This window comes from Mastomys coucha, unplaced genomic scaffold (genome assembly GCF_008632895.1).
Source record: "Mastomys coucha isolate ucsf_1 unplaced genomic scaffold, UCSF_Mcou_1 pScaffold16, whole genome shotgun sequence".
Classification (NCBI taxonomy): domain Eukaryota; kingdom Metazoa; phylum Chordata; class Mammalia; order Rodentia; family Muridae; genus Mastomys; species Mastomys coucha.
The window spans coordinates 24588727-24604411 of record NW_022196898.1 but is presented as its reverse complement, the minus strand read 5'-3'; the positions used below and the strand labels follow the sequence as shown (position 1 = coordinate 24604411).

The following is a 15685-nucleotide window of genomic DNA, read 5'->3' as shown; positions in this document are numbered from 1 at the left end:
GAATCTTCTTTTGTCCTGTGTTGGTGAATTGACATCCGGTCAGAAACAACCCCCTGGTTATGCAGGTCACACTTTTTCTTCATAGTGGCCTGAGGTTTAAGCCTTTATATCACTGTCACAGAGCATATCATGAATGGCAGAAGAGACATCTAGATTTTTTGATTTGAGAGTTTAGATATTACAACCACAATTAATTTTCCTTAGCATGGTTTATCTGCACTTAGGAATTTGTTTTCCTGAAAGTATTGGCAAGGCGTAAGTTGCTGCGTTTGAAATTAAATGAAGTTTGCAGAGAAGGAGTACTGCTAATAAGCTAAATGACTTTTTCTTTGTGAGTAATGTATAATGAAGCTACCGTAGTCATCTTGATTAATTCCAGCAAGTCCCAACACTCTACTCCCAGGCACATTACAGCTCATGGTTCTGTTTTGAAAGTAATATATTGTTTATGAATGTATGCAAAGCTGATTCTATGATAAGCTATCAAAATAGGCCTCTGAAATTAAATTCCCAGATAGATTCATCTTAGATGGGAACATAAATATCTTAAGAATGGTGAGATGTGAATGTAAAAATCACAGTAATAATAATGAGGTATCACCAAACATGAAAGTAGTGTCTCCAAATCTTGCTTACATGTGCAAGCAATCCAATTTAATGTCTTTAATCACTCTATAAGATACATACACCCCTGCTGGACAGATGAGAAAAACCAAGCAAAGGGAGCTCAATACTTTGGCCAGTTATATTTCCCAAATCAATGAAGTGAGTCTTACCAAGGAAATTTTTGTATTTTCCTTGTAAGAGTATATACATGGATGGCCAAGCAGTAAGCAGAATTCACCAACTATTTCTGCAGTTCACTTTCTAAGTGATAGAAAGACTCAAAAAGATGATAAGTACTAAAGAAAAAAGAAAGTCAAAAGGCAAAATAGTGAAAGAGAAGTTGGAACATAAAAGAGAGAAAAGAAAAACTAAAAGAAGATACACATCCAAGAGGTGAGCAATGAGGGTCGAATGATAAGGAAATGGAGAGGAGTCTCCACACTGTCTGACATGAGAAGAAGGTGATGTCAGAGTTCAGTATGGGCTGAGACAGCCAGCAGGCAGTGCCTGCAGTCAGGTGGGAACTAGAACAAAGGAGAAGCAAGCACAAAAAAGGCACAAATCTTGTCTTTATCTAAATTGTTTTATTATGTTCATCACATTTTCCAATTAATTTTGATTTGTGTGTATGTGTGCATTAACATGAGTGTACATATATGTGCATGTGGACGACAGAGGTGGGCGTCAAACTTCTTTTTAGTTGTGTTCTACCTTTTTTTTTTTTTTTTTTTGAGACAGGACCTCTCACTAATTATTCTGGAGCTACATTATTTCTCTAGACTGTAGCCAGCAAGGTACAGGGATGTTCCTTTATTTGTCAGTGCTTGGAATACAACTGCACACTGCAATACCAGATTTTACATGGATTTTGGGGTCAAAATCAAGTCTTCATATTTATGCAGTAAACATTTTATTGAGCCATCTCCTCATGCCCCATTTTTACTTTTTAAAAATAATATTGTGTTGGAACATAATATATTTTGATTATGGCTTATTTCAGTATCTTCCTAGAATTAATTCTTGAGATGAATCTCACTGACTTACCTCACTGTTGATCCTCCTGTCAATATCTCAATAATTGTATTTTTTATAAATTACTTTTTATTTAAAATTATATGTATGTGTGTGTAGTTTGCATGGATAAGAACCTGTAGGTAGTAGAAGAGGATATCAAAAGCCTGGAGATGAAGATAGAGATTGTTGTGAAGTACCCAGTGTTTCCTGGGAAGAAAACTCAAGTCCTAAGGAAGAATAGCAAATGTTCTTAATCATTGAGCCTTCATGTCCCACCTCCACCATCACTGATTTTAAAAGTATACTATCTGTTAAATCTTCTATATTAATCTTTCTGTCCTGTTACCAATGTGTGGTTCTTGCTTTATTATTTCTTGTTAATGCCTGGTTTATTCTATAGGTCTTGAAAGACAAATATAACTGCTAGCATCCTTGTACAACTGAGACTCCCAAGGTGTTCACTACTTAAACATTACCTGAGCATCAAAGTGTATGCCAAAAACTTACCTTCTTAATTGTGCTGAACATCTGATAATGTCTCTGAAAAAGGCTATTGATTAGTTAAAGGCTGCACTGGAAATATTTCTATTTACTCAGTGAAGCATGAAAAGAAAACCTAAGGGTGGGTACAGCTAATATTAGACTGCCTGTCCAGCATGCTTCATGCACCAGATTTAGTTCCCAGCACTACAAATAAATAGAAGAATATTTGAAATGAATTTTGATCCTTGCTCTGAAAAAAAAATCCTTATAATTTTTCCCGTCATGTTACTTTTCAATTTTTCTCACCTCTATGACTCTCATTCTTTAACCTCATATAAGATATGAGGTTTGGATTAGGGGATTTGTGTGGATCATTTGGTTGTAACAATCTATAATACTCAGTCTGTATGTGTATGAGTGTGTATGTGTGTCTGCGCGCACGTGCAAGGCATGCAAACATGTGTACATATATGAGCATTTGGAGGCCAGAAGAGAGTGCTGTTCTTCAAGAATTGTTTTTAAAACAATTTATTTTTATTATTTAAAACTGTGTCTGTGTGATACCCTCTCTGTGTGTGTGTGTGTGTGTTTGTGTGTGTTTGTGTGTGTGTACACGAATGCAGGTGCCTGTGGAGGACAGTGGTGTTGGGGGTACATGTTGCTGGGGTAACAGCAGATGTTGTGAGTCCCTGTCATGGTAGCTTTGAGAACTGAACTTTAGTCCTCTGGGAGAGTCGTATGAGCTCTTAACTGCTGAGCATCTCTTCAGTCTCCTACACACTCCCTTTTTTGAGGTAGTTTATGACTGGCAAGGAATGTGATACTAAGATGTCTGAACAGGGAGTTCCAAGGATGCATCTGTTTTTGTCTCTGCTGTGCTAAGATCATAACTGTGTGTCAGGATGCCTCGCATTTTCTTTCTTTCTTTCTTTCTTTCTTTCTTTCTTTCTTTCTTTCTTTCTTCCTTCCTTCCTTTCTCTCTCTCTCTCTCTCTCTCTCTTTCCTTCTTTCTTTCTTTTTTTTTTTAATGTTTGATTTTGGGATCAAATCAATGGCAAGGCAGTCATAGACCTAGCTACTTCCCTGCTCCTAGGACTTCTCTTTGGATCACCTGCACACATATCTGACATTTGGGTTTTTTGACATCAGGAGAAGAGAACTAGTATAGTGACAATTTTGGAGTTTTGGTTCCTTTGAAAAACACAGAAATATTATAGAATATGTTTTCATTTTAATTCCAGGTGTGGCATATGCGGCTGGTTCAGATTTTCTGCAGCAGCTGACTATAATTTACCTCATGCTCAAGCAGGGGAATAATTTTGCCAGCTGCAGACAGTTTCTGTGATTGTGTGATATTTGGAACTCTGGAGGACTTTTCAGAGGTTATAAATGCTAGGGACCCAAGAGCTAAGGTGGTGGTGTGGTTGTGGGTGTAAGGTTGTTGTTGGTTGGTTGCTGTTGGGCACAGTTTGTTAATTAATTGTGCACAAAGAATAAACAACAAGAAGATAACAACAAAAATTAGATATCACGACAGGAAGAACAAACTTTAACAAGGAACTTGATGACCCTAATCAGCAGAAATTAGTCTAGGGATAACATTGCCACCTTCATCTCTATTTTTATCTCTCCTGTCTAATGGTAGGGTTTGGAAGGGTGGAACGAAAAGGGTAAAAAAAGGGTGGAAGAAAGAAGAACCCAGAAAGTCGCCAAAGACAACTATAAAACAGTGCCAGAATTTTAAAATGATTTCTAGAGGGCTGGTACAATCCAACTGATTCACTCTCTCATCTGGGTTCCAAGGTTCTATTTTAAGAAATTAAATGTTTTTCTCATTGCTGATTAGCAGCCATGCATATGCATTCTCTTTGATCTGTGTTAAATGAGGTCATTAACCTGTAAATTTAATCAAGTTTATAAGGCCAATAATTTTATAGTCTCCTTCACTTGTGTAATAGTTGGTGATAGTTTTCTATTGATTTAGGTGCTCAGTAATTTATCAAAGGTCAGCTCTTTGTCAAAGGTCTTAGACCTTAACTACATGGCATTATTCTATTTCCTCTGACAACTGATGTTCTTCTCTTCCTCTCTGTTTTCCCCATCACCCTTGAAATGTGTCCATACATCATAAATGCCTGAAAATTACTTTAGAATTCTTTCACTTTGTCTTTGTCATTAATTCTTTTGCATAAGCTTTCATGCTTTTATTTGGAAAGTCCTCTCTGTCGCTACCTCCTCACTGCTGAAATTTGCCATTAAAGCTCCAAATAGCAACGAATAAAAGCATCCAGAATCTTTGCATAACTCATCAAAATAGTTTAACTTTCTTAATCTCTTTGTAAAAAACAAAACAAAACAAACAAAACAAAACAAAACAAGGGTTGTCAGTGGAGGTCCTCCAGTCTATATTTAAAATCTTGCATGTCTTTGTCTGTGTTCCAGTGGGTAGAAAATCCAAAGTTTCAAAGATAATCCAATAGTTCTAGCATGCCTTTCTGTGCTGGCTGTGCGTATTCAAGAACTCCAGACCATGGGTGTATCAGGGACCAAAACATAGCTTGCAGCCAGCTGAGCAAGATGCAAAGCATGTGGAGGCAGGTCCCCTGTGTTAGATCCACTAATCACACAAAGAGCACATTCTCTAGTTTTATAATTAAAGGATGTGTACACTCTTGTGCTTTATCTCGTGCTTTACATACCTACAAAGAAGTTTTCAGTAGTAATTGTACTTGTGTGTGTGTGTGTGTATGTGTATTTGTGTGTATGTGTGCATGTGTTTGTGTGTGTTTGTGTACATTCCTCTTACTGTTTACACATGGCTGTGCCTGTGCTTGTGAGGTCAGAGGTCTATGTCAGGTGACTTATTCTATTGCTCTCAACCTTATTGTTTAAGATAGATTCTCTCACTGAACCTAGGCTCACCAATTTGGCTACAGTGGATGGAGAGCAAACCTCAGGCACTGTCTCTGTCCTCTGTCTCTGTCTACAAGTGCTGGGATTTCTAGGCAAGAAATGCCTTTCTTGGCTTTTATATGGTAATAATTGAACTCAAGTCTGTTTGCTTGTCTAGCAGGCACTTGACTGAGTGAGCCATCACCCCAGCTTTCTCAATAATTCTATTCAATGAATATTTTTTAATGTTGAATTATTTTTGTTTTGTTTAACAGATATTAGTAAAATATTATCAAGTTTAAAGTTACAGAACTGTCATTTCAGTTTTTGTTGTTGTTTTGCTTTGTTTTTACTGAAAATGTAATGAAGCTCAGAAATAACCCATTATCTGAAACTGTGTCTGGCTTCATGACTCAGTTCTAGGATTAAATCTGAAGTTCACAAATGCTTGTAACATTTGAAAATGATTATTGTGTATTTCCCATTGTAAATATGGAAGGAACCATTGGAGTAGACAAGTCTTAGAGTCATGCAAGATACTATGCTAAGAACCACTCACCAATAAATAATCAGCTGGTGGTAATGACTTAAATTGACTCTACCTAGTAGCTATGGTTGGAATGGGTTAAAGGCTTTTACTGTTCCTGTAGATAGCCAAAATATGCAAATTTCTGAATCTGAACAAACAGGCACTTCAGATTTTTATTTAAATTCAGAGATGATTATAGGGCTTATCTTGTAAACCTTGAAACCTGAACAAATGCAGTTCTTCAGCAAAGAGCAATGTTTTCTTAAAACTGAATGAAAAGTATCATTGAAAAACTGTTCATTAATACCCTTTAGTGTTTTAGCAAAACATTCCGCTTATTGTACCTGAACAGATCACTTACAGAGCTAAAGGAGGAAGGACAGCAAAACTGGCAGTGCTGAGGTCAGATCTGCTTGACTCTGAAGGCTGAGCTTAAGTTCTTTGTGACTGTTCACTGGGCCAGTTCACTTCTTCCAAGTGTGGGCACCCACTCCCAAGCAATGTCCAGGATGCTCCAGTCACTCTGTCACTCTGGTGGCAAATGTGACTATCATGCTTGAAGGAGGTCAAATCTTTGTTGAAGAGCACCAGCAGGACCTCAGTATAGGTTTACACCAGTGATGATCACGATCACCTGTCCCTTTGCTAACCTCTTTCAGAACTGACAGACCTAGTTTCCATTTCTTCTTAGGGAAAAAGGAAAAACAAACATACATGTGCATTTGCTTACAGAGGCAAATTTCATGTAGGTAGATTATCCTTCAGAGTTACAAAAGAACAAGACATAGCAGTGAGACATCTCTGTCCATGACCGATGGCAGCACCACTACCCACAGTAGCCAAAAGGTGGAAACAGATCAGGTCATATACAGACAAGGGACTGAGGACTAAAGTGCTGATACACAGTACAATATGAATAAACATTAATAAGCACCTGCCAGGCAGACACAAAAGGTACAAAGTTGTATATATAAAACACTGTAAAATTCATTAATATAAACACTACGAATAATTCAATTCATAGGGACACAAAGCAAATTAGTGGTTGCCAGTGGCTGTGGAGGAGTCGGGGGACGCCTCCCTGCTTAGTGCTTAATGGGTCCAGGACTTCTTTTGAAGTGCTGAGCATGTTTTGGGAACAGACAGAGGGCTGGTTGCACAGCACTGCTAATGTCACAAATGCTAGCTAAGGAGCTGCACCTTGAAGTGGATAAATGTTTGTTACAGAACTGATCCAACCTCAACCCTCTAAAGGGCAGAGCAGCCCAGTCCACTGAAACAAGGAAACTGAGATGAGGTGAGCAGGCAGGGAGTGTCAAACAATTGATGAGGAAGACTGGACCGGGTGGGGGCAGAGGAGAACGACCCAAGAAGAGTCTTAAATGGAAATTTCCTGCTATGAAATGATAGAAATGTCATTAGAGAATGGGGATTTCCTTCAGCCTGCATGAATTCATAATTTTGTTACTGAAAAGATGAAATTTCCATGGTCATATTTTTGTTCAGTATAATTGATTTTTCTGTAAAATCCATATTCTATAGGAGGTAAATGTTCAAAGTCTTTATAGTGACTTTCCATGGTGAGCTATGTCTCAGCATGAGAAATTGGTGATATAAATCAGAACCGAGCCAAGAAGCTATTGCTTGTGTGTTGCTCAATATGTGAGTATATGCTGTAATTATTTTGTAGGAGAGGAATTTTCTGGGCTGAAGTCACTTTTTTCAGCCATCTCAAAGACGAAGCAGGAATTTACATTTAATCTTGCCAGTGCCCTCTACCTTCAAGAAGGATTCATTGTGAAGGAAAAGTATCTCCATAGCAACAAGGAGTTTTTTCAGAGTGCTACAAAACTGGTGGATTTTCTGGATGCAAAGACTTCTGCACAGGCAATAAGCACCTGGGTAGAAAGCAAAACAGATGGTAAAGTTTCCCATTTTCATAAAACTGTTGTTTCCTGTTGGATTCATAGCTTTTAATATCTTAAAGAGTGGCTGAATGTTTTCCCCTTGCACTGTGTATCAAAGAGACAGAATCTTCCATTTCACCTCACTGTCATTTAAATTAATTCTAGACTATACAACCCAGTGAAACTTTGAATTGCTTTGAAAAGTATATTGATTCCTCTACTAATTTCCAGATGCCTTCTTTTTTTTTGAAGATTTATTTTTTTTTATTTACTTTATGTGTATGAGTACACTGTAGCTGTACAGATGGCTGTGAGCGATCGTGTGTGGCTGCTGGGAATTGAACTCAGGACCTCTGCCTGCCTGCTCACTCCGCCCCCGCTCGCTCAGGCCCTTCTCTCTCTGGCCCAGATTGCTTGCTCTGGTGTAATTTACTGCAGCTGTCTTCAGATGCACCAGACGACCTTGTTAGATCTCATTACCGGTGGTTGTGAGCCACCATGTGGTTGTTGGAATCCGAACTCAGGACCTTCGGAAGAGCAGTCAGTGTACTTACCCGCTGAGCCATCTCGCCAGCCCTGCCTTCCTTTTCTTAATGGGATAATTTCAGCAATGATTTTTGTTCAAGCATTGATTTTTTTTTTTTTTTTAGGTATGGAAACAGGAAGCTTATCTTTGTCCAGGAATATATTAGATATGTCGATTCCAGATGTCACTTTCCCAAGTATACTGTAAATATTTTAGCTGATTATGTTAATGTTTAAAAATAATGCTAACAATCTTATCATCAATATAGTAACCTGTTAGACCCAAAGTGGCAAAAATTAATAAATCATTAAATAAAGGTTAAGGTCAGTTTAGACTTGAGATCAAAGTTTAGAACATTGTAACCTTAGATTTTCTTTGAAATTGGGATACCATTGAAATATTTTGGTTAGTTGAAGCTTTAGTAACAACATATGTAACATAATAAGCATATACTGGACCTTAACAGATTTTTATTATGGTTATGCTGAAGAAATTTATGATTCTATGAGTTGCTACTTAAATCTTCATGGACAGGCTCCAACACAGAGAGGTATCCATTGAGATTGTAATGTAGTGGCAAGCAGAAGAATTTATAAAGATGTGAAAAAGAAAATAATAGTGTTATGAACAAAGAATTGCTTACTGCACAGATAAATAAGAGGAGAATAGATGGTTTTTTTGAGGTTCAAAATCAGACAAAGCACTGGCCACTGGCTGAAGCTAGAAGAGTAGTATGTTTGGTTGTATCTCTGACCTGAATCTGGTTGTCCTCATCGGCAACCTATGTCTTTGGTCTGAATAATACTGATAAATATGCAGAAAGACACATTATAATTCTCTTCTTGTCTGAACAACAGTTTATGGATATGATCTCACCAGAGAGTTTATAGCTAGCTCTGTTCACTTTTTCCTAGAACACTCTCCATTTTGATTTCCTGGTGTTTCTGTTTATGCCTATTTCTTAGTGAAGTACTTAGCAGTATTCCTGTACAGTATTCTGCTCTTACAGTTGCCAAAGCTACATGATACAATACGCTGGTGAAAATAACTCTGTGCAAGACGTTTTTTGCTTTAGTCAACTTTAGCAAGTTCCATTGATTTCTACTTACTTTTTCTCTCTACTTTGTTCTCCGTCCTCTTTATAGGAAAAATTAAAAATATGTTTTCAGAGGAAGAATTTGGCCCCTTGACTCGTCTGGTCCTGGTAAATGCCATTTATTTTAAGGGGGATTGGAAACAGAAATTCAGAAAAGAAGACACAGAGATGACAGATTTTAATAAGAAAGATGGCTCCACAGTCAAGGTTCCAATGATGAAGGCTCTGTTGAGAGTCAAATATGGTAATATGAGAGCCTATCTATTTTAAATAATGGATTCAGTAACGGACAAATAAGTTTAATGAATTTCCTTTGTTGTAGGTTATTTTTCTGAGTCATCCATGACATGGCAAGTTTTGGAATTGCCTTACAAGGCTGATGAGTTCAGTTTAGTCATCCTTCTTCCCACAGAAGACACGAACATAGAAGAAGTAGAAAAACAAGTTACTGCTCATCACATGCAGAGATGGTTCTCTGAGCTGCATGAAGAGGAAGTGGAAGTCAGCCTCCCTCGGTGGGTCATGTTCTGTGTTACTGACCTGTGAGTTACAAACAGAATCCTCTGGCCAGTTTTAGGTAATTAACAGTCCATTAAAATTGCAAGGAATTATAATAAGAAGCAATGGTTATGCAGACTAATATGCTTCTGAGAGATAAAAGAACCTTCAGAGGTAATGAGGTAACAAAATAGCACAGTTTATATTTTAACCTTCATATTTTTCATATTCTTCATATATTTTCTTCATATATTTTTATGTAACAGTTTATTAATTATCTCAATTGATAAACATAGTCTCTACTCACTATTTCTCCTCAATCCTCCCAGATCCAGTCCCTACTCTCTAATATCCTTGAATACATTTGCTTCTCATAATTTCCCTTCAATTTTCCTAGATCTGATCTCTACTCCTATGAACTAAATCATGAAATCAAAGATTTGAAGTACACTTTCCTCAAATTAACTTTTTTTTTCAAAAACTATGTTTTATGTATGAACAGGAAAGAACATTATATAGGCTGAGTAAATAGATTTGTGTTAACTGATGACTTTGTTTCAGCCATCTCAGTCCCTCCTTGGAAGATACCTATGTGTTGTGTAGCCAATGCTCATTCTGAAGTCACTTTGTAGCCCAGGCTAGTATCATATTCATGATCCCCAGCCTCTGTAGTGCTGTCATTGCAGCTTTATAACACTGTGTTAAAATATATTTTCAGTGCTGTGTTTCTTTTATATCCAAGTGAGTTCATAGTGATTTGTAAACTGCTAATTGTAGATTTGGTAAGTTGGAACAATTTAATCAATGTCATCAAATTTCTAAGCTATCATGAAAAAGAAGCAAACAGCGAGTTAATATAAACAGCAGAAATTCACTCTCTTGTAATTTTTGGATTAAAACTACAAACTCAAGTTATTACAAGAGCTCTGCCCTTGCCTCTTTTTACCTTCTGGTAGAGTCCAACATTCCTTGGAGTTAGCAGAGTAATCAGGCCCTGCACAACACCCACTATTCTATATCCTGTGTGGTTGGAAAATTAAATGCCTCTTTTGTAACATAGTTTGATCAATGTCAGGCAACAAGGATAGTGTTTATATACAAGAGACAACAGGAAGGAAGGAACATGAGACTGATCCTGATTATACCTCCTGTTTGTCAAACTTCCCCTTCACTCTTTGACATAGAATGAGTTGAGAATCAAAGCCTGTAAGGTTGACAGTAGGTGAAATGTACTAGTGTCAGAGTTAACTTTTGTTGTCTATAAAATACCAAAAACTAATTTTAAATATTCTCTTATACTTGGATATCAGCAAGAGTTCATAATATTTTGTCTACATGTAATATGAGAACTTGTGCCTATATTAGAAATTAAATTTTATTAGGTTGGAGAGTGTAACATACGCCTATGATGGGTCAGATTCCTGTATATAAAAAGTATCATGAGAAATATGTTTATGTTATGTGTGTAGATAAAAGAGAGCAAGCACCTCATACATGTAAATACAAGAATATGTTAGTAAATCTTACCTACACAGAACTTTATCTTTATATAGGATTGCATATATGTGCATATATTATGTCTGTATGACATGTCTGGGCCTATAAATGTAAATATTTGTGTGTAGAGATTAGAAGATGAGGTCAGGTGTCCCTTCTCTCTTTGCACCTTGTTACTTGAATATGTGTTTGTCAAGGTAGCTATTTTATTACTCTGTGTCTGCCTCTTATTTTGCCTTAGGAATGCTGGAATTTTAAACACAACCTTTTGCATTGTAGCCTTTATATGTGTCCTGTGAAGTCAAACCTGTGTTCTCATGCTGATGAAGCAAGTACTTTATTCCATGAAACACCTCCCAGTCTTTGAATGTACATTTCAGTACTAATGCCTTGTTTTTATAAATTTGGTTTGACTACTTTCATCTTTAAATAATCCAAGGTTAGCTAAAGTCTACTTTATACACAATGGGACTTTTGATAATTGGGCAAGGACTCAGAGGGAGATATCAAGAGGTTTTAATTTTGCTCCATTTAATGAGAACACTCAGTATATAGGAGAGGGAACTAATGAGACAAATTCACAGTAGTGACTGAAAACCATGACCGGGCCCATCTGGGAATAGAAATTCAGATTTTCTTTCATTTTCTGTAGCTTTTACCTGTGAGAGACTTATTTCAACTCAATGCTGAGATTTGGGAGCAAATTCCATGTGTAAAGCAAATGAACAATGTTTCATATGCTAAATATTTTATCTTGTGTTTATTTAATTTATATTTATCTAACCAGCATTTTTGTTGCATACTCTTTTACTTTTACCTATTCTTTTGATAATTTTAGTTTAGATGAAGGTAGATGGGAGATGAAACATGACTGTGGTGAATACTGACTCACACTGTATATATTGATCAAGATCATAGTTTAGAATTATATTTTGATTAGAAGACAGAGTCAGCATATTAGCTTTGACCCTAATGGACCTGAGTTTAAATCATAGCTCTTGTACTTATCATGACCTTGAGCTTGGAAATCAACTTTCTTACAATTCCTTCCTTGTATGTCAGTGATAATGATAATACTGACTTCTAAGGAATTCTGTAAACATTAAAAACTGTGGTCTATATCAAGTGCCTAACCATGGAAGTGCCACTTCATCCCCTTTATTCATGGCTGCAATAATTATGGATAATTAGTTATTGGCCTTAGGTTATGCTTTTATCAAATGGCTGAATGCATTTCTATTGCTGTGGGTTTCACTGGACTATTCTATGAGCAGAGCTATTATTTAAATGACTTTCTAGTGATAATTACACATTATTAGACATTGTAATAAGTCTTCAGTATTCTTGTCATTATCCTGAAATTGCTGGGCTATTAATCTAAAAATAGTAACTATATTAGAACATATAGTTTTCACCTTTACTGCTATTCAGGGAATACTTTTAAAACAATCACACTTAATTTTTTTACCAGGAAGAAATTACAAAGAAGTTGAAAATAGTAGCATAAAATGAGCTATTTTCACTAGCAATAGATTTTAAGTTTTCACATTCTCCACAATCCTGGTTACTCAGTAGTTGGAACATCTAGCATATTACAAAATACATACTATTTTGTGAGCTCCCACAGGTAATTCATTACTTTGAAGAATTACAGTGAAGAAATTTAATCAATACTCATCAATTAAATTTGAGATTGAATTAGGTTGATTTATCATCAAATTTGTAACCACTGACTTTACTGAGGTGTTAGATCCAGGGTCCTCTACAGCTGTGAACCTATCTTGAAACAAGGGTCTGTCAGGGTACAGAGACCTTTCTTGAGGTAGGAGTCCTGGGAAATGTTACTGATGTAAGAAACACATATTTTTCCCATTTAAGGATGCCATGTGCTTTTTAAAAAAAATGTATTTTATTTTATGGTCATTTAATGTACTATTTATCTAACCAGAATTTTGTTAGTTACTCTTTTATTTTTAGCTATTCTTTTGATAATTTTAGTTTAGATGAAGGTAGATGGGAGATGAAACACAACTGTGGTGAATAATGGCTCACACTGTATATATTGATCAAGACCATGGTTTGGAATTATATTTTGATTAGAAGACAGAAAGAGTCAGCATATTAGCTTTGACCCATATGGACCTGAGTTTAAATCATAGCTCTTGTCCTTATCTCTGAGCTTAGAAATAAACTTTGTAACAATTTCCTGTTCCCTGTTTTAAAAAAGCTTATAATATCTTTTAAAAATTAAAAAAAAAGCCAATTCTCTAAGCATCTATGAAATAAAAATGTACTAGTTCTTTCACCTTTCTCTTTAAATGATACCTGGAATAGAAGCAATTTAAACTTATCCCTGATTAGCTTAAAAATAAATAGACTCAGTCTATGGTTCTTTAATTTGGCTTTGACAATTACTAGAGTGGAAGAAGGTAACACCTAATTGACTCTTCTAACTGCTGGCCTGGCTAGCCCAGATACTTGCTGTTTCTCCTAGCCACAAGCTCATGGGTCATGTTCCCTTATATGGTTTCCTCTTCCTCCTCTTTCTCCTCTTTCTCCTCTTCCTCCTCCTCTCTCTTTCCTTCTCTCTCTCTCTCTCTCTCTCTCTCTCTCTCTCTCTCTCTCTCTCTCTCTCTCTCTCTCTCTCTCTCTCTCTCTCTCTCTCTCTCTCTGTCTCTCTCTCATTCATCCTCTCTCTCCTCCTGGTCTCTCTTCTTTCCTCTCTTCTCCAACCCCAGCCTCTAATCCCTCCAGTAATTGGCTATAGTCAATTTTATTTAAGCAATAGTTTTAAATCAAGGAACAAGGTTTGCATAACAAAAGCTTGCAAAAGGGTACAGAATTTGGCATTACAATACATAGCAACAGACCAAACCTCAATTGATACCATGAGATTCAGTGCCTGCAGTTATTTTGGAAGATCTATACCCAAGAGAATCTACGAGAATTTCTGTGTAGTTCCTTTTTCATAAATGAGGAATTCAGGTGAGCTGCATGCTTGAGTCTTAACTTATGGCCTGGTATTAAAAGGACTGTTCAGCTCTCTCCCTTGACCTGATAAATCTTATCCATCTTACCTGGTTCCCTTCCAATGTTTTCTGCACATAATATTTCCACTTTAAGACATTAGAAGAGAATTGCAGCAAGTGAGAGAACAAATAGGAAGGATCTTGAGTTATAAATGCCTCTCTTGCAATAATCTTCCTCCTGAATTGCTGACTGCTGAGTCTTGCTCATAGTGTTGCAGTATCTGACATGACATATATTTATTAGAATATCGTGAGTACAGAAAACTGGAGAAAAAAACCTCATACTTTGTATAAAGACATTAAACAAGGAAATTTAGATAGAACTGTTTTGTTGGGTAATTGTTATTTTAAAATCATCCCATTCATCATCTCCATCAACAATATATTTAGGAAGTAAGTTATTAGCAATGTGGAACCAACTAATGGAACTGGATAAAAATGACTTGAGAAGTAAGAAAATGAAACTGGGCTGGTGAAAGCCAAATATTTACAGTATAAGCTTTTCCAAGTCACCCATCTCATAAATTTTTTTCCTAGTAAATGTGAAGAGTATTTTAGTAATCTTTTCTTCATCTTTTTTGAAACAGATTTAAAATAGAACAAAAATTAGACTTCAAAGAAGCATTATATTCTTTAAATGTAACTGAGATATTTAGTGGTGGCTGTGATCTTTCTGGAATAACAGGTATGCTACTGATGAGTAATTTTTGTATTGTCCTGTTGACTGTTTTCTTGGAATTATATTAGCAGACTGATGTGAACATTAGAGAGCCCTCAGTCTCAGTTTGCATATGCATAGTGATAAATATGGTAGTAAGGCTGAACCTCTTATTATTATGCACTGTATCTGCCAGGTAAGAAACAAACCCAGATGGACAAATGGTTTCCAAAGGCAATTTGGTAATATTAAAACATACAAAGCTACATGCAGAGGCCATCAGGATGGCAAATAGAGGTGGATTGTTCATGCTAACATGCAACTAGGGACTAGCACCTTTTTGAGTTCCTTACAGGTATGCCAGATGTTCATTTAATTCTTTTTCCTTGACAAAAAGTAATAATTGAAAAATAAATAACTAAATAAAGGAAATAAGTAGTGGCATATATACCACATACACTTTTAAAAATTCAGTCTTCTTTCTTCAATATAGAACATAGTGATATAAGCCTGCCAGTCTATTATGTATCACCATATAACATTCCGAAGGAAGTCTTTTTGGACTTCTATGAAAATATCTAGACTTTGAAGAAGTATTCATCAACTTACTCACTCACCAATCCTTTAGGGACATGGGTGTAATGGAGAAGGTCTTTGAGTGAAAGAATTGCATAGGTGCCATAGAAGTTCTTTATCACCTTCATACATAAACAGCTACCCACTTCCACAGAGACAATTGGAACTGACTTCTTGCCAATTGCTATAGTACTAACCTTAACAGTTTACACTGATTATTTAAATAAAATGCTGTTTTAGGATGCCCTCAACCTTAGCCACCTTCACAACCAATAATAACCAAGCACTTCTTTTTTATTATTATTATTTTTTATTTCTTTATTTATATGCGAATTTCTCCATTCCCAGTTTCCCCTCAAAAAAACAAAAAAACA

General features: G+C 36.2%; 1 protein-coding gene across 1 annotated transcript in view; it reads left to right on the top strand.

Annotated features, from left to right (window-relative positions):
• The window catches only part of Serpini2 (serpin family I member 2), a 27715-nt gene that overhangs the window by 857 nt on the left and 11173 nt on the right, over window positions 1-15685 (top strand). The window contains exons 2-5 of the mRNA XM_031376030.1: window positions 7215-7445; window positions 9103-9297; window positions 9376-9568; window positions 14665-14762. Of these exons, the coding sequence (XP_031231890.1) occupies window positions 7215-7445; window positions 9103-9297; window positions 9376-9568; window positions 14665-14762 (717 nt within the window). The remainder of the gene's footprint in view (window positions 1-7214; window positions 7446-9102; window positions 9298-9375; window positions 9569-14664; window positions 14763-15685) is intronic.